The sequence below is a fragment of the Pristiophorus japonicus genome, chromosome 1 (genome assembly GCF_044704955.1).
Source record: "Pristiophorus japonicus isolate sPriJap1 chromosome 1, sPriJap1.hap1, whole genome shotgun sequence".
Taxonomy (NCBI): Eukaryota; Metazoa; Chordata; class Chondrichthyes; family Pristiophoridae; genus Pristiophorus; species Pristiophorus japonicus.
This window is the reverse complement of record NC_091977.1, coordinates 100686073-100710321: the sequence shown is the minus strand read 5'-3', so window position 1 is coordinate 100710321 and position 24249 is coordinate 100686073. Positions and strand designations below refer to the sequence as shown.

Here is a 24249-nt window from a genome sequence, read left to right as displayed (position 1 = left end):
AGCAGTGCATTTGGAAAGAGGTAATATGATAGGTCCAAGTCAGCATGGATTTGTGAAAGGGAAATCATGCTTGACAAATCTTCTGGAATTTTTTGAGGATGTTTCCAGCAGAGTGGAAAAGGGAGAACCAGTTGATGTGGTGTATTTGGACTTTCAGGAGGCTTTCGACAAGGTCCCACACAAGAGATTAATGTGTAAAGTTAAAGCACATGGGATTGGGGGTAGTGTGCTGACATGGATTGAGAACTGGTTGTCAGACAGGAAGCAAAGAGTAGGAGTAAATGGGGACTTTTCAGAATGGCAGGCAGTGACTAGTGGGGTACCGCAAGGTTCTGTGCTGGGGCCCCAGCTGTTTACACTGTACATTAATGATTTAGACGAGGGGATTAAATGTAGTATCTCCAAATTTGCGGATGACACTAAGTTGGGTGGCAGTGTGAGCTGCAAGGAGGATGCTATGAGGCTGCAGAACGACTTGGATAGGTTAGGTGAGTGGGCAAATGCATGGCAGATGAAGTATAATGTGGATAAATGTGAGGTTATCCACTTTGGTGGTAAAAACAGAGAGACAGACTATTATCTGAATGGTGACAGATTAGGAAAAGGGAGGTGCAAAGAGACCTGGGTGTCATGATACATCAGTCATTGAAGGTTGGCATGCAGGTACAGCAGGCGGTTAAGAAAGCAAATGGCATGTTGGCCTTCATAGCGAGGGGATTTGAGTACAGGGGCAGGGAGGTGTTGCTAGAATTGTACAGGGCCTTGGTGAGGCCACACCTGGAGTATTGTGTACAGTTTTGGTCTCCTAACCTGAGGAAGGACATTCTTGCTATTGAGGGAGTGCAGCGAAGGTTCACCAGACTGATTCCCGGGATGGCGGGACTGACATATCAAGAAAGACTGGATCAACTGGGCTTGTATTCACTGGAGTTCAGAAGAATGAGAGGGACCTCATAGAAACGTTTAAAATTCTGTCGGGGTTAGACAGGTTAGATGCAGGAAGAATGTTCCCAATGTTGGGGAAGTCCAGAACCAGGGGACACAGTCTAAGGATAAGGGGGAAGCCATTTAGGACCGAGATGAGGAGGAATTTCTTCACCCAGAGAGTGGTGAACCTGTGGAATTCTCTACCACAGAAAGTTGTTGAGGCCAATTTACTAAATATATTCAAAAAGGAGTTAGATGAAGTCCTTACTACTAGGGGAATCAAGGGGTATGGTGAGAAAGCAGGAATGGGGTACTGAAGTTGCATGTTCAGCCATGAACTCATTGAATGGCGGTGCAGGCTAGAAGGGCCGAATGGCCTACTCCTGCACCTATTTTCTATGTTTCTATGTTACTCAAATCCCCTCGCTATGAACATGCCATTTGCTTTCTTAACCGCCTGCTGTACCTTCATGCCAACCTTCAATGACTGATGTACCATGACACCCAGGTCTCGTTGCACCTCTCCTTTTCCTAATCTGTCACCATTCAGATAATAGTCTGTCTCTCTGTTTTTACCATCAAAGTGGATAACCTCACATTTATCCACATTATACTTCATCTGCCATGCATTTGCCCACTCACCTAACTTATCCAAGTCACTCTGCAGCCTCATAGCATCCTCCTCGCAGCTCACACTGCCACCTAACTTAGTGTCATCCGCAAATTTGGAGATACTACATTTAATCCCCTCGTCTAAATCATTAACGTACAATGTAAACAGATGGGGCCCCAGCACAGAACCTTGCGGTACCCCATTAGTCACTGCCTGCCATTCTGAAAAGTACCCATTTACTCCTACTCTTTGCTTCCTGTCTGACAACCAGCTCTCAATCCATGTCAGCACACTACCCCCAATCCCATGTGCTTTAACTTTGCACATTAATCTCTTGTGTGGGACCTTGTCGAAAGCCTTCTGAAAGTCCAAATATACCACATCAATTGGTTCTCCCTTGTCCACTCTACTGGAAACATCCTCAAAAAATTCCAGAAGATTTGTCAAGCATGATTTCCCTTTCACAAATCCATGCTGACTTGGACCTATCATGTTACCTCTTTCCAAATGCGCTGCTATGACATCCTTAATAATTGATTCCATCATTTTACCCACTACTGATATCAGGCTGACCATGCATTTGCAAGACCCCTTGTTCCCTGTTTTCTCTCTCCCTCCTTTTTTTAAAAAGTGGGGTTACATTGGCTACCCTCCATTCGATAGGAACTGATCCAGAGTCTATGGAATGTTGGAAAATGACTGTCAATGCATCCGCTATTTCTAAGGCCACCTCCTTAAGTACTCGGGGATGCAGTCCATCAGGCCCTGGGGATTTATCGGCCTTCAATCCCATCAATTTCCCCAACACAACTTCCCGACTAAAGGATTTCCCTCAGTTCCTCCTTCTTACTAGACCCTCTGACCCCTTTTATATCTGGAAGGTTGTTTGTGTCCTCCTTAGTGAATACCGAACCAAAGTACTTGTTCAATTGGTCTGCCATTTCTTTGTTCCCCGTTATGACTTCCCCTGATTCTGACTGCAGGGGATCTACGTTTGTCTTTACTAACCTTTTTCTCTTTACATATCTATAGAAACTTTTGCAGTCCGTCTTAATGTTCACTGCAAGCTTCCTCTCGTACTCTATTTTCCCTGCCCTAATCAAACCCTTTGTCCTCCTCTGCTGAGTTCTACATTTCTCCCAGTCCCCAGGTTCACTGCTATTTCTGGCCAATTTGTATGCCACTTCCTTGGCTTTAATACTATCCCTGATTTCCCTTGATAGCCACGGTTGAGCCACCTTCCCTTTTTTATTTTTACGCCAGACAGGAATGTACAATTGTTGTAGTTCATCCATGCGGTCTCTAAATGTCTGCCATTGCCCATCCACAGACAATCCCTTAAGTATCATTTGCCAATCTATCCTAGCCAATTCACGCCTCATACCTTCAAAGTTACCCTTCTTTAAGTTCTGGACCATGGTCTCTGAATTAACGGTTTCATTCTCCATCCTAATGTAGAATTCCACCATATTATGGTCACTCTTCCCCAAGGGGTCTCGCACAATGAGATTGCTAATTAATCCTCTCTCATTACACAACACCCAGTCTAAGATGGCCTCCCCCCAGTTGGTTCCTTGACATATTGGTCTAGAAAACCATCCCTTATGCACTCCAGGAAATCCTCCTCCACCGTATTGCTTCCAGTTTGGTTAGCCCAATCGATATGCATATTAAAGTCACCCATGATAACTGCTGCACCTTTATTGCATGCACCCCTAATTTCCTGTTTGATGCCCTCCCCAACATCACTACTACTGTTTGGAGGTCTGTACACAACTCCCACTAACGTTTTTTGCCCTTTGGTGTTCTGCAGCTCTACCCAAATAGATTCCACATCATCCAAGCTAATGTCCTTCCTAACTATTGCATTAATCTCCTCTTTAACCAGCAATGCTACCCCACCTCCTATTCCTTTTATTCTATCCTTCCTGAATGTTGAATACCCATGGATGTTGAGTTCCCAGCCCTGATCATCCTGGAGCCACGTCTCTGTAATCCCAATCATATTATATCCGTTAACATCTATTTGCACAGTTAATTCATCCACTTTATTACGGATACTCCTTGCATTACGACACAAAGCCTTCAGGCTTGTCCTTTTAGAATTATGATGTAATGTGGCCCTTTTTGTTTCTTGCCTTTGTTTACTCGGCCTTACACTATTGCTTTTTACCATCTGTTTCTGATTCCATATTACTTCGCCCTATCTCGCTGCATAGGTTCCCATCCCCCTGCAGTTTAAACACTCCCGAACTGCATTAGCAAATGTTACCGCCAGGACATCAGTTCCAGTCCTGCCCAAGTACAGACCGTCCCTTTTGTACAGGTCCCACTTCTCCCAGAACTGGTTCCAATGTCCCAGGAATTTGAATCCCTCCCTCTTGCACCACTGCTCAAGCCACGTATTTATTCTAACTATCCTGCTCCCTCTACTCTGATTAGCACGTGGCACTGGTAGCAATCCAGAGATTACTACCTTTGTGGTCCTACTTTTTAATTTCACTGCTAGCTCCCTAAATTCAGCTTTTAGGACCTCTTCCTATTTCTTACCTATATCCGTTGGTACCTACATGTACCACGACAACTGGCTGTTCACCCTCCCTGTCCAGAATGCTCTGCAGCCGCTCCAAGACATCCTTGACCCTTGCACCAGGGAGGCAACATACTATCCTGGAGTCTCGGTTGCAGCCGCAGGAACTCCTATCTATTCCCCTTACAATAGAGTCCCCTATCACTATAGCTCTCCCACTCTTTTTCCCGCCCTCCTGTGCAGCAGAGCCAGCTACGGTGCCATGAACTTGGCTACTGCTGCCCTCCCCTGATGAGTCATCCTCCTCAACAGTACCCAAAGCGGTGTATCTGTTTTGCAGCGGGATGACCGCAGGCTACCCCTGCACTACCTTCCTTGCACTGCTCTTCCTGCTGGTCTTCCATTCCCGGTCTCCACCTCTAGTGGTGCCAGCACGTATATACACAGTGTAAACATTATTGATAGGACATCAGGTAAACAAGTCTCCATCTTATGCAACTATACAGTGAGTATATCTATAATCTGCATGTATAACATCACTCTCCCCAAAGTCCTTTGTGCCAATTACCTTTACATTATGTGCTCTAGCTTAGCTCTCCCCAGACTTAAGTGCCAATAGCCCTTGCACCTTGGCTGTGCTCTCTCCCTGTTAACCCCCAAGTCCTTTTGCCACAACGTTGGGTATTGGTTACCAGTTTGGATGGTTCGATGATGCAGTGGGGGTTCTAGGTATGATCCGTGTGTGTGTCCACGGCTACATACATCCATTCCCCCCCCCGCCCCCCCACCACAGCGCGATCATGCAGCTGGCCCGTTACATTAACATACAGGATCAGACACAGTGCAAGTACAAAGAAAGGAAGAAAAAAAAAGTTTGTATCATGACACCTTGGTTCAGTGACTTACACTCGTTATGTTTTACGGTCGTGCGCCAGAATTCGGTAGATTGCATTCATGGTTCAGTCATGGTCAGTACTGAGGTAGCAGTACAGGAATGCGAGGACGCTGGTTCCAGAGCAACTGGACGGGGTCCTAGTCGTCTGATGGTGGCGCTGCGCCCCCTGCTAGCAGGGTGGGCTTGGTTCGCTCACCAAGCCAGGACTCAGGGCCTTTGCCGTTGCCTAGTGGTGGGCAGAGCCACAGATGTGTGCGGCCTCCCTGTCCTCCTTTGAGGGCTGAAGAATCTTCTGCCTGCTCTCTAACGGTGTTGGAAACTTGGTTGTTCCAGGTCCCGTTTGGGGACCTCGTTGGTTCTGACCTGCTCCCGGACATGGCCGAGGTAGTGACTGGGTCTGGGGGCTGCACCGTCTCCACCCGGGTGGTGGGCAACGGCGGCTGACTGCACGTTTAGCGTTATTTTCATTTCCAGGTCCATGGCGAATAGTGCCATCGGGTGCCTGCAGCGTGGGATAGACCTGGGGCAGGGTATCAGGATCAGTGCCTTCACCCTCTTGAGGTCGCTGGCCTATAACTTGTGGGGACACCTTGGGCAGGGCATCAGGATCAGCGCCTTTACCCTCCCGAATTCGCTCGCTTGATATTTTTGGGGACACTCTATTCCCGACATCTCGCAACAACATTTTGTTCTTTACATTAGGAATGGTACCGATATCTCGCAACAACATTTTGTTCACAATCTTAATCGGTTCGTTACATTGATTGCCATGCATACAATGTCTCTTTATATTCAGTTGGTTGCAGGTCTCCTTTAAGAGAACCCTGTTGGCTTTACCCCAATCAAATCCTTTGTTAGACACCACGTGTTGGTCCCTCAGCATTGCACCTCGTGGTATTGCTGCGGGCATCTTTTTTTTCAGCCACGTTGCACCTCGCTGCATCAGGGACGCCATCTTGCCTCTGTCCTCGAGGTCAACTGCCTTGATCCTTCGCTCCCGCAATTCTGCCACAAAAGCTGGAAGAGTGCCTGTGAATTCGATCTTCCTCCCCAGGAGTCCCGCCACTACAGCTGGGAAGGTACTTTTAGGTCGTCCAGGTCGGATCATTGCCATGCAGTCATGATGGAGGGTTTGTGCCTCAGGTGCTGCGCTGGTCTGTTCTCTGGTGCCTGGCCCAAGCGAAGGTGAGGTTTTGCTCTGCCTCTGAGCACGGGGGACATCGATTGCTGGAGTGAAGAGATCTTCCCATTTCCACTGGATCTTCCCCATCCACCTTCTTCTGAGTAGCGTTGGACCATCACCTGCAACAATCCATAGAGGTAACTTGTGCACCACGCCATTATGGATTACACTTACATCCGCACTATCAAGGACTGGGATCGGCTCCTTGGTGTAGGTGCACAACTTTTCCTGTACTGGAACCAGCTCGGGTCATTTTTCGTTCCATAGCCTCTCAAAGGCATCCTGGCTCATCACTGACTGGCTCGCTCCCATGTCCACTTCCATGAAGACTGGAATGCCATTTATCTCGACTTCCATCTTCACTGGAGGACAATCGGTGGTGCAGGTATACATTCCACACACTTCTTCTTGGGGCTGAGCTGCCTCTCTCGTCAAATCATCAAAGTCATCTACCAACTCCTCTGCTAGATGATGAGTTGTATTTCTTTTACACATACGCTGGAGGTGGCCCTTCGTGTTACAGGCTTTGCATAGGTACTCAGCAAACCGACACTGGTGAGCCGTATGGTTTCCTCTGCAATGCCAGCATGGTGCTACTCGATTAGCATCCCTCGGCAGATCAGTTCTGCAACCCTGAGGTCTGTGCTCTCTGCCCTGGGCAGAGCCACGTTCTACAGTCTTGCCTGTGAAAGGCACCATTCTGTGTACAGTACTTGCTGGGTTTGAGTCCACAGGATGAATAATTTGCTTGGTGCTGCAGGTCGAGGTCATAAACGCCTGACTGATGCTGATGGCCTTCTGCAGGTTGACTGTGGTGTCGGCAGATAATAGCTTGTGAAGGAGGCCCTCGTAGCCAATTCCTATAACGAAGATGTCTCGCAATGCTTCGCTGCGGCACCATGTGATTTTGGCACGCACCTCAAGTCTCCTGAGGTCGGCAGCATATTTTGCACTCTCCTGGCCCTCAGGTCTGCGGTGAGTGTAGAATCTGTGCCTGGCCGTGAGAATGCTCTCTTTTGATTTTAGTTGGTCGCGAATTAGTTCAGTCAGCTCATCTTATGTCTTATCCTTGGCCTTCGTGGGTGCCAGCAAGTCCCTGACGAGGCAGTAAACCTCGGGCCCACAACTGGTCAGCAGTATAGCCTTGCGCTTCTCCGCCAATGCGTCCGTCTCCCCACCAGATCATTTGCCACAAAATATTGCTCAAGCCTTTCCGTGAAGGCATCCCAATCATCATCCTCTGCGAAGTCGTTTAGTGTGCCAAAGGTAGCCATAATTGCGAGAAAGTCCGTATTCTCATCGCCAGTTATGATGTCTGTAATGTACTTATGAATGACTCCATGAGGCAATGTGTTGTACTCAAACTGTAGTGACCTTGGTCCTTTATTCGTAACTCCAGAGTGAGGCAGCCGCATGGTGGCTACCCTTTTATACAGCCCTTGCCAGCAGCGCAGGAAACCCCGGTTTCCACCAGTTGCACCCTCTAGTGGTGCCAGAATAGTATATATACAGTGTAAACCTTATTGCAAGTACATCAGGTAAACAAATCTCCATCTAATTCAACTGTACAGTGACTAAACAGAGAGTATATCTATCGTCTGCATATATAACAGAGAGAGAGAGAGAGAGAGAGAGAGAGAGAGAGAGAGAGAGAGAGAGGCACAGAGCGAGAGAGGCACAGAGAGCGCGAGAGAGAGGCACAGAGAGCGCGAGAGAGAATCATGTATGTATGCTTGGGTTTACTAGCCACCAGATGGTGCCACTGTTTGAGATCTTTGGGCTGTGCGCACGTGTGTGCGGCCCAGGTATAAAAGGCCAGCCATCTTGTAATGTAATCACTTAAATAAAGTGGAGCCAGGTTTGTACCTGTTTGGGGAATTTACAGTATTCAGTCTATTGAGTTATTGCATACACAACAGTTTTATAAAGGACATTTTAAAAGATGGGGATCATGCTAAGTCAGCCATGAATCCTGGCTGCTATATTTATATGGCACGAGCTGGAAGAAGGCTTATTGATGATCATTTACAACGTAATCGAAGAGATCGCAGATGTATGGGGTGGCGGCCTTACCCCCTCATTTACCCCCGAATTTACAGGGAACATCGCTCATACCTCCAGCTTTCTGAGGCACACTGCGTTACAACGCTGCACTTCCGAAAAGAGATGGTCACAGAGATATGCCAGCTCCTACAGACAGACCTACAGCCTACCAGCAGCAACAGGACTGCACTGCCCATTGAGGTGAAGGTGACTGCAAGACTTGCCTTCTATGCCTCCAGCTCCTTTCAGTGGGGAACATATGCTCCACCTCGCAGCACGCTATACGTTGCTGCACTGTATGTATGCAAGGTAGACTTCATAAACTTCCCAATGAACCAAGGTGACCCAAAATGAGAGGGCTGTAGGTTTTGGATGATTTGCTGACTTCCCCAAGGTTCAGACTGCCCTTGATTGTACGCATATCGCCCTGCGAGCACCTTTACAGAATCCAGAGGTTTTCCGAAACTGAAAGGGATTCCACTCCATGAACGTACAGATCGTCTGCGATCATAGACAGGCTAAGTGAGTGGGCAAAAAGTTGGCAGATGGAGTATAATGTTGGAAAGCGTGAGGTCATGCACTTTGGCAGAAAAAAAGTACTTTTGCATGAAACACAAAAAGATAGAGTTATGTATGTAACTATGTAATATTTGCCACCAGAGGGCGCGACTGTTGGAGTCCTAATGGTCACCTGCACACACGTGCAAGGCCAGTATAAAAGGTTGGCTGCCATGTTGTTTAGGCACTCTAGAGTTGTAATAAAGAAGATTAAGGTCACACTAAGTTTAGCTCACAGTACTCAGCCTCGTGGAGTTCTTTTATACATAATAGATAGTATGCAGGTACAGCAAGTGATCAGGAAGGCCAATGGAATCTTGGCCTTTATTGCAAAGGGGATGGAGTATAAAAGCAGGGAAGTCTTGCTACAGATATACAGGGTATTGGTGAGGCCACACCTGGAATACTGCATGCAGTTTTGGTTTCCATATTTACAAAAGAATATACTTGCTTTGGAGGCAGTTCAGAGAAGGTTCACTAGGTTGATTCAGGGGATGAGGGGCTTGACTTATGAGGAAAGGTTGAGTAGGTTGGGCCTCTACTCATCAGAAGAATGAGAGGTGATCTTATCAAAATGTATAAGATTATGAGGGGGCTTGACAAGGTCGATGCAGAGAGGATGTTTCCACTGATAGGGGAGACTAGAACTAGAGGGCATGATCTTGGAATAAGGGACCACCCATTTAAAACTGAGATGAGGAGAAATTTCTTCTCTCAGAGGGTTGTAAATCTGTGGAATTTGCTGCCTCAGAGAGCTATGGAAGCTGGGACATTGAATAAATTTAAGACAAATAGACAGTTTCTTAAACGATGAGGGGATAAGGGGTTATGGGGAGCGGGCAGGAAAGTGGAGCTGAGTCCATGATCAGATCAGCCATGATTTTTGTTATGTATGTAATAACTCAATAGACTGAATACTGTAAACTCACTCAGGTGCAAACCTGGCTCAACTTTATTCAGGCCCAAAGTGAGCACATTTACATGGTGGCTTGCTTTATATATCTTACCTGCACACACGTGGGTATAGCCCAATAACCTCCGACAGGAGCGCCCCCTGGCGGCTGGTAACCCCAAGCATACATACATGACAATCTTATTGAATGGCGGAGCAGGCTTGAGGGGCCGTATGGACTCCTTGTTCTTATGTTCTTTTACTCAGCGCATCATGGCAGTCAATGTCCAATATCTGTATCTGGACTAGTGGCTGAAATCTCACCTCTTGATCGCAGGGAAATTTGTACATCTAAGTGACACATTTACATCTGCCTGTATCTGGCTGGTATAGCTGTACAATTTAGACTTTCTCTGTTGGAAATGCACTCTATTTTACAGAGGCACTTTCTACATATAATAGACAATGAGCATCTACACCCTCTGCTACAATCACTACAAGAACTACTAAAGTAAAATGAAATCAAGTTATAAGGACTGAAAATTGAGCTTTAGGGGGTGAAATTGCCCTGCGCCACGATTGGGGGTGCTAGCCATCTGGGGCCGGGACTTTCTGCGCCCAGCCCAAATGAAAAAGTACAACCATTTCCTGTACTCTAATATTACGCACAACTATCCCATCAACCATCCCCATTCACATTGTTTATCTGGGCTTTCTGCTCATCTTCCACTGAAGTAACGGCAAGAGCCCAAAGAAATTCCTAACTTTGAAATTTAGTCACAAAAAAAAATTGTCAACAGAAAATAGTGATCTTACCAATTTCATCGGCAACCTTTATTAGCTTCTCTTTCGTTCTGCTGATAAGTACAATGTTTAAACCACGCTTGGCAAACTGTCGAAAAAATACATTGTATAGCATTATGGGCTTTGAAAGATAATAGGACAGATCTGTGTCAACGGGGTATAAATCAGTTCTAAATGCTTACAAACTAATGCAAATCCTGCCAAAAAGGTCAATGTCACTTGCACTCAGTTCGCAGAGGTACACTCATTGAAATAATTATTCATAGGACTAGGTGCAGACTTGGATGGGCCAAGGAACACATTGGTAATGAGTGGAAAATTGCACGGTGAAATTTATGGAGATGGCGCCAATTAAATTGGAGTGTCACAATAGGGGAACAAAAATTCAGAAAGCTTTGAGCCTTAAAAGGCATCTCTGGCCTATTGAAGCTTTAGCCAAGGCTATGGGGCAGGAGATTAAGAAGTGGCAGGAGATTAAGAAGTGGCAGGCTAATAGGAAGGAAAAGGCAATCCTCTGGACAGCATCAGCCCCCCAGTTTGATTGCTGCTGTAATAAAGGTGGTGCTGAACGAGGTGCTTGTGAGCAACACAGCGCTCGGTTGCATGTCATGGTACCATACCCACAGGTCAACATTGCAAGGCGATACAGCCACGTTTCAGACCACAACTGTTATGGTCTCTGCATGTGCCAGCTCTCTACTACATGTTACCCCAAGGTAAATGGCACAGCTCTATATCTGATTTTTTTTTTAGACAACTGTTCCAGGGTTTGCAAAAATGACTTTGGTCACGTGTCACCAATTAAACAACACTGGCTCGCAATCACCCGAGCATGCATTCTTTCATTGTGCATTTCATGAAATGCACAACATGCCTTCAAAAGTAAAAGCCCATGGGCTCCAGGGCAAAGTGGCAAGTTGGATCCAAAATTGGCTGAGGCAGGAAACAAAGGGTAATGTTGTGTTTTTACGATTGGAAGGATGTTTCCAGTGGGGTTTGGAGGCCTCAGTACTAGGTCCCTTGCTTTTTGTGATATCCATCAATGATCTAGACTTGAATATAGGGGGTATGATTAAGAAGTTTTCAGATGATACTAAAATCGGCTGTGTGATTGATAATGAAGTAGAAAGCTGCGGACTGCAGGAAGATATCAATCAACTGGTCAGGTGGGCAGAACAGTGGCAAATGGAATTTATTCCAGAGAAATGTGAGGTAATGCATTTGGAAAGGGCTAACAAGGAAAGGGAATACACATTAAATGGCAGGATACTGAGAAGTGTAGGAGGAACAAAGGGACCTTGGAGTGCATGTCCACAGATCCCTGAAAGTAGCAGGCCAGCTGGATAAGGTGGTTAAGAAGGCATACAGAATGCTTGCCTTTATTAGCCAAGGCATAGAATACAAGAGCAGAGGGGTTATGCTTAAACTGGTTAGGCCACAGCTGGAGTAATTACTGGTCACCACATTACATGTGATTGGAGAGGGTACAGAGGAGCTTTACGAGGATGTTGCCGGGAGTGGAGAATCTAAGATACGAGGACAGATTTGTTTTCATTGGAATGGAGGAGGCTGAGAGGAGACCTCATTGAGGTGTATAAAATTTATGAGGTGCCAAACAGAGAATAGAAAGGGCCTATTTTCATTAGCAGAGGGGTCAACAATCATAAATTTAAAGTAATTGGTAGAAGGTTTAGAAGGGATTAGAGGGGAAATTTATTCACGCAGAGGGTTGTGGGGGTCTGAAAGGGTGGTAGAGGCAGAAACCCTCACCACATTTAAAAAGTGGATGTGCACTTGAAGTGCCATAACCTGCAGGGTTACGGACCTAGAGCTGGAAAGTGGGATTAGGCTGGATAGCCTCTTAATGGCCGGCATGGACACGATGGGCAGAAATGACAGCCTTCCGTGCTGTAAACTTCTATGATTCTATGATGATCTAGCACAGTGCTCGTTAGGCACTCCTATCTTAGTGATGCCATCAGGGGTCTGCTTTGGAAAAGGGAATCTCAACATTTGCCATAGGAAGGGAATTTGACTTCTACCTCTGGATGTGGATGTTGGTAACATAGCATAAAGGACCTCTGGCATCCCTGCACAGGAATTTGCAAATTGCAAAAATATTTAAGTGCCAGTCAGCACTTGGCAGAGTGTGTAAATAGAAGAGAACATTGCATTCATTATGTGATAAGTTAAGGAATTACAAAAGTTCAAATTTCCAAAAGTAGTGTTCTTGTTTTAGCCACAAATAATGACAGGCCAGAACATGCAACCATCAACGGGTTTGCGGAGCAAGGAATATAAATTTCAGGCTTGGAAGCATTAGTATAAAATGTTTTCTTGAACCCAATTCAGAGCAGTATCATGGCAGTACTTTCAGGGTAGCTTCTCTCAAAACTCAACTGCAAAACCAGTCTTTAACCCATCATCTTCAACAATGTGGTTACAGAGTGTCGGAATAATTATTTTCTTTTTAAGAACACATACCTGGAAATGAAGTATCTTGAAACACAAATATAATTGCAGATTAAATAAAATCAGACAAAGATATCCAAAATAAATAATATAGCCTTATAATTTATGCAAGATGAAGAAATTATGGCAACATCTTACCTCGTGTGCATACGCTTTTCCAATGCCATCTGTTCCACCAGTGACAACTAAAAACAAATATTAAAAATGATAATTTATAGTAACTCCACTTTTGAAAAACAACTTTTACCTGAAAAAGCAAATAAATTAGTTGATCACTGACTGTAGGGATAAATTTATGCATTTGCGCTCCTGGAAGGAGCCATACTCACTGGGAATACATATTAGAACTCAAGCATGCATTACCCACAATTTTCCAAATGCTAAATTTGTTCGAAAATCATGGGCTGTCCTTAGACTTAAAATGATCCCTTATATTTATAGGAATTGACATTTTTTTTAATTTATATGCTAGCTGAATGATCTACTGTTATCAACATTTTCTGCGGGTAAGCAACAGTGCTGGTTGTATAAATCACGAGCCCAGTTTCTTTATTCTTCAGCGTCAGCTGTGGCTCAGTGGTTATCAATCTCGCCCCAGTCAGAAGGTTGTGGGTTCAAGTCCCACTCCAGAGACTCAAGTACAAAAATCTAGGTGGACACTCCAATCCGTACTGACGGGAGTGCTGAACTGTCAGTGGTGCCGTCTGTCCTCAGATGGATGTAAAAATTCTCATGGCACTATTTTGAAGAAGGGCAGGGGAGTTATCCCTGGTGTTCTGCCCAGGGATATTTATCCCTCAATCAACATTACTTAAACAGATTATCTGGACATTATTGTGGGAGCTGGTTATGCACAAATTGCAACAGTGGCTACACTTAAAAAAAATACCTCATTGGCTATAAAGCACCTTTGGTTGCTATATAAATGAAAGTCTTTTTTTTTCAAAAACACTGAAAAACAAATGGGGCTAAAAGTCCGGTCGTATGCTTCCTTCGTATGAACGCCTCCAATCTGAAAAAAAAAATCTACGACTCTACTCGTTGGTCCCGGAGAAACGTAGGATCCCGGTCGGAGGCCTATATTCGCTGCGCAGTGCATGGGGACCCGTCTTCGAGGTACGCAAGTCCAAGCTGGAGTCACGTGGGCCTGAACAACCAATCACGGTACAGTATTCTCATTGACAATAATGGAAACTCCGTTTCTCTGAGTTCCCATTACCATCAATGAGAAAAATCCCTAAAACACCCAAACACAACATAATAAATAAAATACCTCACATATTTAAAATTAATTGAAATTAAAGTTAATTAAATGTTGTAGAAAAAAAGAAATTCAAAATTTGGAGGGGGTACAGAGACGATTCACTAGGCTGATTCCGGAGATGAGGGGGTTACCTTATGATGATAGATTGAGTAGACTGGTTCCTTACTCGTTGGAGTTCAGAAGGATGAGGGGTGATCTTATAGAAACATTTAAATTAATGAAAGGGATAGACAAGATAGAGGCAGAGAGGTTGTTTCCACTGGTTGGGGAGACGAGAACTAGGGGGCACAGCCTCAAAATACGGGGGAGCCAATTTAAAACCGAGTTGAGAAGGAATTTCTTCTCCCAGAGGGTTGTGAATCTGTGGAATTCTCTGCCCAAGGAAGCAGTTGAGGCTAGCTCATTGAATGTATTCAAATCACAGATAGATAGATTTTTAACCAATAAGGGAATTAAGGGTTACGGGGAGCGGGCGGATAAGTGGAGCTGAGTCCATGGCCAGATCAGCCATGATCTTGTTAAATGGCGGAGTAGGGTCGAGGGGCTAGATGGCCTACTCCTGTTCCTAATTATTATGTTCTTATGTTTTTGCAGATTTTGTGTGTCCTCCTCATACATTGCTTTTCCTCCCATCTTTGTATCATTAGTAAACTTGGTTATGTTACACTCGGTCCCTTCTTCCAAGTCATTAATATAGATTGTAAATAGTTGAGGTCCCAGCACTGATCCCTGCAGCACCTCACTAGTTACTGATTGCCAACTCTAGAATGAACCATTTATCTCGACTCTCTGTTTTCTGTTAGTTAGCCAATCCTCTATCCATGCTAATATATTACCCTCAACCCCATGAACTTTTATCTTGTGCAGGAACCTTTTATGTGGCACCTTATCGAATGCCTTCTGGAAGTCCAAATACACCACATCCACTGGTTCCCCTTTATCCACCCTGTTCGTTACATCCTCAAAGAATTCCAGCAAATTTGTCAAACATGACTTCCTTTCAAAAATGTTGACTCTGCCTGACTGAATTATGTTTTTCCAAATGTCCTGCTACTGCTTCTTTAATAATGGACTCCAACATTTTCCCAACTGGTCTATAGTTTCCTGCTTTTTGTCTGCCTCCTTTTTTTTTTTAAATAGGGGCATTACATTTTCAATTTTCCAATCTGCTGGGACCACCCCAGAATCCAGGGAATTTTGGTAAATTACAACCAATGCATCCACTATCCCTACCGTTACTTCTCTTAAGACCCTAGGATGCAAGCCATCAGGTCCAAGGGATTTATCTGCCTTTAGTTCCATTATCTTACTGAGTACCACCTCCTTAGTGATTGTGATTGTGTTAAGTTCCTCCCCCCCATAGCCCCTTGACTATCCACTGTTGGGATATTTTTAGTGTCCTCTACCGTAAACACTGATACAAAATATTTGTTCAGAGTTTCTGCCATCTCCATGTTCCTCATTACTAATTCCCCGGTCTCGTCCTTTAAGGGACCAACATTTACTTTAGCCACTCTTTTCCTTTTTATATACCTATAGAAACTCTTGTTATCTGTTTTTATATTTTGTGCTAGTTTATTTTCATATTCTATCTTCCCTTTCTTAATAATTTTTTTAGTCATTCTTTGCTGGCTTTTAAAAGTTTTCCAATCTTCTGTCCTCCCACTAGTTTTGGCCACTTTGCATGCCTTGGTTTTTAAATTCAATACCGTCCTTTATCTCTTTAGTTAGCCACGGATGGCTATCTTTTTCTTTACACCCTTTCCTCCTCACTGGAATATATTTTTCTTGAGAGTTGTGAAATATCTCCTTAAATGTACACCACTGTTCATCAACCATCCGACACTTTAATCTATTTTCCCAGTCCACTTTAGCCAACTCTGCCCTCATACCTCTGTAGTCTCCTTTATTTAAGCTTAGTATGATGGTTTGAGATCCAACTTTCTCACCCTCCATCTGAATTTGAAATTCAACAATGCTATGATCACTCATTCCAAGGGGATCCTTTACTAGGAGATTGTTTATTAATCCTGTCTCATTACACAGGACCAGATCTAAGATAGACTGCCCCCTGGTTGGTTCAAAAATGAGATCAGAAGAGGCATTTACAGGTCTGGCTCAAAAATCACCTCCAGTAGTCCTTGTTGCAGTTGTGCAGTTCATCTTTCTTATGGTGTAAAGGACACATATTTAGAGGGAATGAGGAAGATGGTTGTCAAGATTCAGCATAGAACCATATAGCAAAGAAGGAGGCCATTCAGCCCATTCTGTGAAAGAGCTAGCCAATTCATCTCACTTCCTTCCTCATAGCACTGCAAATTTTCGTTCAAGTATTTATCCACTTCCCCTTTGAATATTATTAAATCTGCTTCCACCACCCTTTCAAGCAGTGCATTCCAGATCACAACTGTGCGTGATTTCCCCTCCCAACTCTGGTTCTTTTGCCAATCACCTTAAATATTGTCCTCTGGTTACGAACCCTTCTGCCTCTCGCTCTCTCATCTCATCTGCTCCATCTCAAAGGCCTTGACTGCCTTCCTAAAGTGTGGTGCCCAGAATTGGCCACAATACTCCAGCTGATTTATAAAAGGTTTAGCATAACGTCCTTGTATTTTTTTTTGATATATCTTATGACCTGGACTTGAGCACAATTTCAAAGTCTGCAGTGACACAAAATTCAATGTAGTAAAAAAGTGAGTACGATAGCAACAGACTTTAGGAAGACAGACTGGTGAAATGGGCTGATGAAATTTAATGCAGAGAAGCGTGATGTAATTCATTTTGGTAGGAAGAATGAGGAGACACAATGGGCTGGGATTTGCATTCGGATCGCCCCTGCCCAATCGTTAGCAGTATACCGCCGGAATACCACTGGTGTGCGCTCCCGAGGTTTTCGGGTCGTCGATGTCGGCAGCGGCGAAGCGTTACGATAGCAGAGTGGAGCGGGCGGCCAAACTGGGACAAAAGTCAGCGATCAGCTTACCTGTACAAAGGAAATCTGAACTTCTGTAGAAAACAGCCGGAAAAGCTTCTCTGTGCATGTGCGGACATTCTCCCGCGATTTCAGGGTCAAAGGTGACCCCGCACATGCACAGAGAAGAGAAGGACAGCACTCAATATTTTCTAACTGCAGAGGTTTGCGTACATCAATGAGAGAGGAGCTGTGAGGATTTGTTTGGTTTTTTGAGGAGTATTTACTATCTTGACAATTATATATTATAAAATATAAATATAATAAAATAAAGATAATAAAATATACATTTACATATAAATAAATATCAATACAATGGAGAATCATGCCATGAAAGTGGAGAAGGAGTTAGGTGGGAGAAAAAGGGCCACTATCAGCGATTATGGTGAGAGATCGCTGAGGCGGTGTCCTCCGTCGCGCCCGTGATGCGGGGGCCATAACAGTGCCGCAATGTGTGTGGGATGTTTGGGTACCAGTTGTCCCGGAAACCAAACTGTTTGGGACTGAAGTTTTGCTATGTCATGTACTTTCTCTATTCTTTGCTTATGGTACTTTGATGTAATGATTCTCAGTAAAAAATGTTTGTTCGCCACATAAGCTTGCGCAATGTGAATTGCTCTGATGTTACCTCTGACCCTTCCACTACCCTGTCACCAATCATTAATGTTATGTTTTTACAGTTGCACAGGTGGAGCTGGCTGCCCCTCCCAGGGAGGAGTCATTGCAGGGGAGATGAAATGAAGAGATGATGGTGGAGGAGTCTCGCAGGAGAACACTCGTCAAAGCGTGTAACGCTGCTGTTGCATGAGGAGAGAGGGGTGGTGGCACTTTAAGGATCTTTTCTACCTGCAACCACCGGTTTCTCGTCGGAATCCAACTTTCTTGGATTCCAATCCGAGGAAGCGGGACCAAGCACATTGCAACAGCACACACCGACCCTCGTGGTGAATCCACGGCGGCTGTTCCGCCAAAGTGGGAATGCTGCGCGAAGGACAGATGCTAGCCTGGATATAGTGGTACTGCCCAGGATGAGCATCGACTTGAGTCATGAGCTCCTCAGTCCATTACTGGGATGTCGGAAAACATCGCGGCTTTAGCAGCCCACCAATCGGAGGACATGGCGGAGCTGATTGCCGCAGTGAGAAAGAACACCCAGACCGTCAATGCAATGTGGCAATCGACGGTTGTGGGATATGGCACTGCACCCTAAGGTGCCATACCACCAATGGTGACAGTACCTGATCATCGGGAGGAGCCAGTTTCTTCTGACTTTGAAGATGGGTCCTCAGCACCTCCAACTTCTCCAGAACCCCCAAACATAGCGCTACCATTGTCGCTCTCCCCCACCCCAGCAGTCACGCTCGAGGTGCTCTGCTGGTCCAGAACGTACTGGTCCCGATATGGGCAGGGCCAGGGGTATTGTTAGCAGGAGGAGGAGGAAGGGGTCAGGGGGAATTGGGGAGGAAAGGCATTGGGAAAGGTTGCCGCAGGTAGAATTGAGAGGGGGTGCAGGATGCTGTTTATACTGTTGTTGCTCATAATGTTTGTTGTCAAAATTTGTATTCATATAAAAAAATTTATTTTATTAGATTGTTAAAAAAAAATTTTAAATTACTACTTTTACATAAAATTTTATTCAACGATTCTTGTGCTGTGTCTCACTCACTTCTGGGAAGGGAAAAATATATCCCATTTGTCAACTTTTAGGAAAGACAACTTTAAATGTGTGATTGATAGCGTGCCTTGTAAACTCATATCTTATTTTGGATGACCGAGACCCAACTGACTGGGATTTTCTTGAGTCTTGTGAACATCACGTAACTGGGTAAGCCACTCACAATGCAACAGCTCTATTCTCACAGGTGCATACATTGCAGTTATGATGCCTGCTACAGTTGAATAGCCCCACGACCAGTGTCAAGTCACGGAAAGAATGGTTACTTGGATGTACACCTAGTGAGTGAATCCCTTCTCCAGCCCCCCAGGTCATTATGTACACAGTGACTTGGACGAGGCCCCATTGCGTGGGCACAACCTCTCCCCCCTCAGTGAGCTCCTTTCTCTCTGTAATCCTGTACTGGGAGTTAATTCAATGCCTGGTGTGTGTGTATGAGGCAATGAGCCTCTTTGAATAGGAGCACTTTTTTATTACACAATCAAATCATTTGCAAGGCTTTTAGAGGTCACAATCCTTCATAGACTTTCTGATGCAATGTTCGCACATTGGTGAGGTGATGTTCCAGTCCACCACAGAGTCGAAGTGTCAATCAGCTAACATAGAACCAAATTATAGCAGAAACTCAGCATATATGTCAGCCCAAAGCCTACTGAACAAAAGGTTCTCCCAATTACATTCAAGTGATACAAAAGTTAATTTTCTGCATAGAATAAGTACTATAGTGGTGTTCCTGTTGTCGAAACCTCATATCTGTTAATATGTACAGCACATATTACATTTGCTTCAAAAATTGCTTTTCTTCATTATCCACTGTCAAGCTGCAAGCAAAATGGAGGGAGGCATAACGCTGAGCCCAAGTCAGGTAAGTACTCCAGAAATGGGCGGTTTCCAGCGCAGCGTTAACGGGCAGTAGCAGGCCTTAAAAAACAGATTTTAATGGAATTTAGCAATGGGAGTGAATTTTCCGAGATTTTTGGATGTCCAGAGTGGGCGAGCGATTTGCAGCAACGCCTGCGGTAAAGGTCCGCCCAAATTACCACCGACGCTAAACGGGCGGAAATTTACATTTTTTATGAAAATGGGCGATAGCCCGATATATGAACTGAATCATAAAATGACACAGAAGGAGCCACTCCATTCCTCTCTTGTCTAGCATTCCTCAAACTTTCTGGCATCATTGGCACCCCCCCATCCACCCCCCAGTCCCCCAAAATGGCATTTACATTAAAGACATTGCTTGACCCTGTGGAAATGTTCTTTTAAAGTTGCATACACTGTTTCATGTACCCTTTTGCAATAAAACAAAATGGAGTCCCGATCCTGCCAGAAGCTTCTGCAGCAAACATGCTAACCTTGACAAACTGCTGATAGCTGATTAATTAAGAAAAGCAGGAGCCATCTGTATGGGTGAGGGAACCTCGAGCAAACCCACCCAGCCAGAGGCATAACCACCAGACAACAGAAAGACTGTCCTGCTGAGATAAGTACCACCCATTGTGCTCCCCTGTATTATCAATAGTCTGTCGCTGTGCCAGACCTTAGAAGGGCTAGATAAAGGTTGTAAAGATGCAGCACCAATTCACCCCCTAGGAGATAATCAAATTACCAGCCATTATCTAGACTACAGAACTCATCCAAAATATGCAAGAAGCCAATTGCCCAATCAACCACTATGGAAATTATGGGCCCAAATAGATGGCCAGGAAACTGGACAATCCTAAAACAATGCAAAACCAGTGATAGCACATTATCACACCCTAATCAAGTTACTGCTGACTAGCCCACCAAAAACACTGACAAAGGAGACATTTGGAAATATGTAAAAGACTCAGACAAGGATGTGGTAATCATTAACTGATTGGAGAACTCTTTATCTGTTTTTGCTGACTGCAAAGGCGAAACCAATACACAGGATGGAATCATAACTTGTTTGTTCTACTGTATAAATATATTATGAATCTGTACCACAGTGAGAGTCTCCGCTTAGCCTTTGACTGGACGGGACTCTCCCTTGCTGCAAGTAAAACTTATTAAAGGAGCATCTACCGGAGCTGATTGTGTCAGAGTCTTATATTGAGAGTCGAGATTTCGACAACCTGCAAACTAGACTGGTGCATCTCGGCACTTAACACGGAACTATCTTGCCATCGTGACATTGTGGATCTGAACAGCAGCAGCAGTGGCGACGATAGAATATAAACAAAGCAGGAGACAGAGGTCAGCGCAGACCTGAGCGGCGGCAGCAGTGGAGGCAGAGCATCTCCGTTGAATTCAAAAATGACAAAGCAAAACAAGGAGGTCACAGTGGTGGTGATGGTGGCGGTTGATTATATAATTTGTAAGCAAGATCGAGAGTCTCACATGGAATATTGCCTACCTGGTGCCGTGTGAGGGACATCTCAAACCAGCTTGAAAGGGTATTGGAGAGGCAGGGTGGGAGACGGATCCAGTCGTTGGACCAACAACATAGGGAGGAGTAGACAAGAGGTCCTGTTTAGAGAGTACCAGGAAATAGGAGCTAAATTAAAGAACATGACCTCAAGGGTTATAATCTCTGAATTATTAACGGAGCTACGTGCAATTTGGCGTAGGGATAAGCTGATTAGGGAAATGAACACATGGCTAAAGGAATGGTGTGGGAAAGAGGGGTTCCATTTCATAGGACACTGGCACCAGTATTGGGACAGGAAGGAACTGTACCATTGGGAGGGGCTCCACTTGAATTGGTCTGGGACCAGAGCTCTAGCAGTAAATAATGCGATCACAAATTCTTTTAATTAGTAAAAAGGCAGGGGAGGGGGGGGGGCTCAGGTGGAAATTGTAATAAAAATATTCCTTCAAAAATTAACAAAAGGAAAGAGTACAGATAAAGGGAAAACTAAAAGATGTAAAGTGATTAAACCAGGAGAGAGAAATAAGAAACAGGCGAGTAAAACATCAGAGCTGAAGGACAGGTAAGAGTATGTGGCCTAAATAAGCATTCTTTATAAAAGTTTTGTAGGTCACTCTGCTATTTAAGAATGGCGAAAGAGAGTGTAAGAGAAATTTGGCATTAGGGGTACCAGCGGGACAAGGGTTAAAGTGCTGGTTCCTGCACCGACCCATAAGGAGGTAAAAGGCCTCTCTTTGGCCTTGTACATTCCAGTACCAAGGCTCCAGAAGTTATCAATTCAATAATATTCTGACAGGATACGATGCGAGAACCTAAACAGACATTGAAAAGACCTTGCGAAGAGGCTCGAGGCAGACTCACAGGCATCAAGGAGAATCAACAAATTCTGACCTAATGAAGTCATTCTAGTCACGGCCTAAAGTGGTCACGAGGGTCTTGGCCTGTCAATCCAAAGTAGCACTGATAAGGTAGTCCAATTAGAGAAGTAGCACTGATAAGGTAGTCCAATTAGAGATCTAGGGAGGTTTTACCAGGAACGGAGGGGTTTTTGAAATGTATAAAAGTTGTATGATTGTGCTGTTCGGAGAGCATCTTCACTCACAGGCGGCTGTGATGAGAGCTGTTCCCGGACGTCTGTAATACAAGATCGTTATACCTTGCCATTCGTCTCTGTCTGCTAACTCCGGGGGCTGTTACGCGGGTTGGGGTGAGCGTCGACCCTCTATATCAGGGGGCCCGCTCGTGGGTGGAGAAGCCTTCCCATTTTCCCCTTTAACCTTTGTCCCGCTGGTACTCCTAATGCCAAATTTCTCTTACACCCTCTTGCGCCATTCTTAAATAGCAGAGTGACCATGAACAGGTACAGAAAATAATCAAACAGCATGATGGAATGCGGGCCTTTTATGTAGAGGACTCGAATACAAGGGGGTAGAAGTTATTCAAAACCCTGGTTAGACCACATCTGCAGGACTGTGAGCAGTTCTGGGCACCACATTCCAGGAAGGATATTTTGGCCTTGGAGAGAGTGCAGCCTAGGTTTACCAGAATGGTACCCAGACTCCAGGGGTTAAACTTCAAGGAGAGATTACACAAATTATTGTTGTATTCCTTAGAATTTAGAGGGTTAAGGGGTAATCTGATCAAAGTTCAAGATATTGACCCAGAAATTGCGGTCTGAGGCTACCCGCGGGCAGATGCCCGGTCGGCGGGGTGGGTTTCGGAAAAGAGGGACGCGTGTTTCGGGGAAGAGGTTGGCGGCGGGTTTCGGGGAAAGGGGAGGGCGGGTTTCGGGGAAAGGGGAGGGCGGGTTTCGGGGAAAGGGGAGGGCGGGTTTCGGAGAAGGGCTGGGTTTCGGAGAAGGGGATCGGGTTTCGGAGAAGGGGGGGGCGGGGGTCGGCTGGGCAGAGAAAGGGGGGGGGTCGGCTGGACGGAGAAAGGGGGGGGTCAGAGAAGGGGGGGGTTGACGGGGTGGGGCAAGTAGACTCAATGGCCTACTCTTGTTCCTATGTTCAAATGACAGCTGATCAAAAACTGCAGGGTGATCTTGATGTGTTGCAGAGTAGCTGCTCTTTCGATGAATAGAATCCTTTGCGATTCATGGATCACTTTGTGGAAGCACTCAATTCCACCAGAATAAATATGTATTTTAGAACAAATACAATTGGGGTGTAACTGAATTACGTCACAAATTCCGACCCGCTCTGCTAGAAGTGGTCCACTTTCCCACTAAATAATGCACAATTTTGGATTCTAAAGTTGTAGATTTCCCATGAAACGCAAGCATTTTAAGAAAAACTTTTGCAAAATAACAAATGTTCAAAAGATCAATGTTGACCGGTTTCGAAAGTTTTAATTTGCAGGAAAAAGTCCGATAGAATTGCTTAATATGTACATAACTAAACGATCGAAATCTCGAAACTCTGAAGAATCCCTTATTTCAGAATATTGACACATTAATATTAATTGTCACATGTGACTGAAAACGATTCCATTCGTGTAAAAAAAAGTTACCTGCCCATTCGCCCATTGAATTGAAGAACGAATTCGGTACTCCATACCAGTTGGTGAGTATTAAATACTTTAGGCATTTCATTACTTTTAGAAAAAAAGTTAAAATAGCAAAAATGCCAAACAAAATGAACACGTCGTCCAACAGATTCTCCATCGCTGTGGAAGCGCCGTCTAGCACAGCAGCAGTAACCTCTGACAAGACTTATTCAGGGTGAGCCCGCAGCACTTCATAAACGCAAATCATCTCTCCATCACATACCGTAACCAAAGTAACCACAAACAGACTACCAATCGGAATGGAGTCCTCCTTGCATGGTCCCGCCTTTTAAAACAATAGGCGTTCGCTCCAAAAGGAAATGTAATTGTTCAGGTATAACTGATTGAGATGAAATTGAGAATTGAGCATTCAACTGTTCGCTTTTTGTGGTGAAATCATCTTTAGACTCCAATTACAATTACACTGGGATGTTTGGTGCTCATGAAAGAGGCCAAGTCTATCTTGTTCTATCAATAGTG

The 24249-nt window shown here is 44.8% G+C and overlaps 1 protein-coding gene across 2 annotated transcripts in view; it reads right to left on the bottom strand.

Moving 5' to 3' along the window:
- Nucleotides 1-23937, bottom strand: part of hsd17b3 (hydroxysteroid (17-beta) dehydrogenase 3) — a 134502-nt gene extending 110565 nt beyond the window's left edge. For both annotated transcript variants that reach the window (XM_070860700.1, XM_070860766.1), the window contains exons 1-3: nt 23734-23937; nt 13056-13102; nt 10458-10533 (exon numbers count right to left, since the gene is read on the bottom strand). In XM_070860700.1, the coding sequence (XP_070716801.1) occupies nt 10458-10533; nt 13056-13102; nt 23734-23887 (277 nt within the window). In that variant the 5' untranslated portion in view covers nt 23888-23937. The remainder of the gene's footprint in view (nt 1-10457; nt 10534-13055; nt 13103-23733) is intronic.
- Nucleotides 23938-24249: the final 312 nt, after the last annotated feature.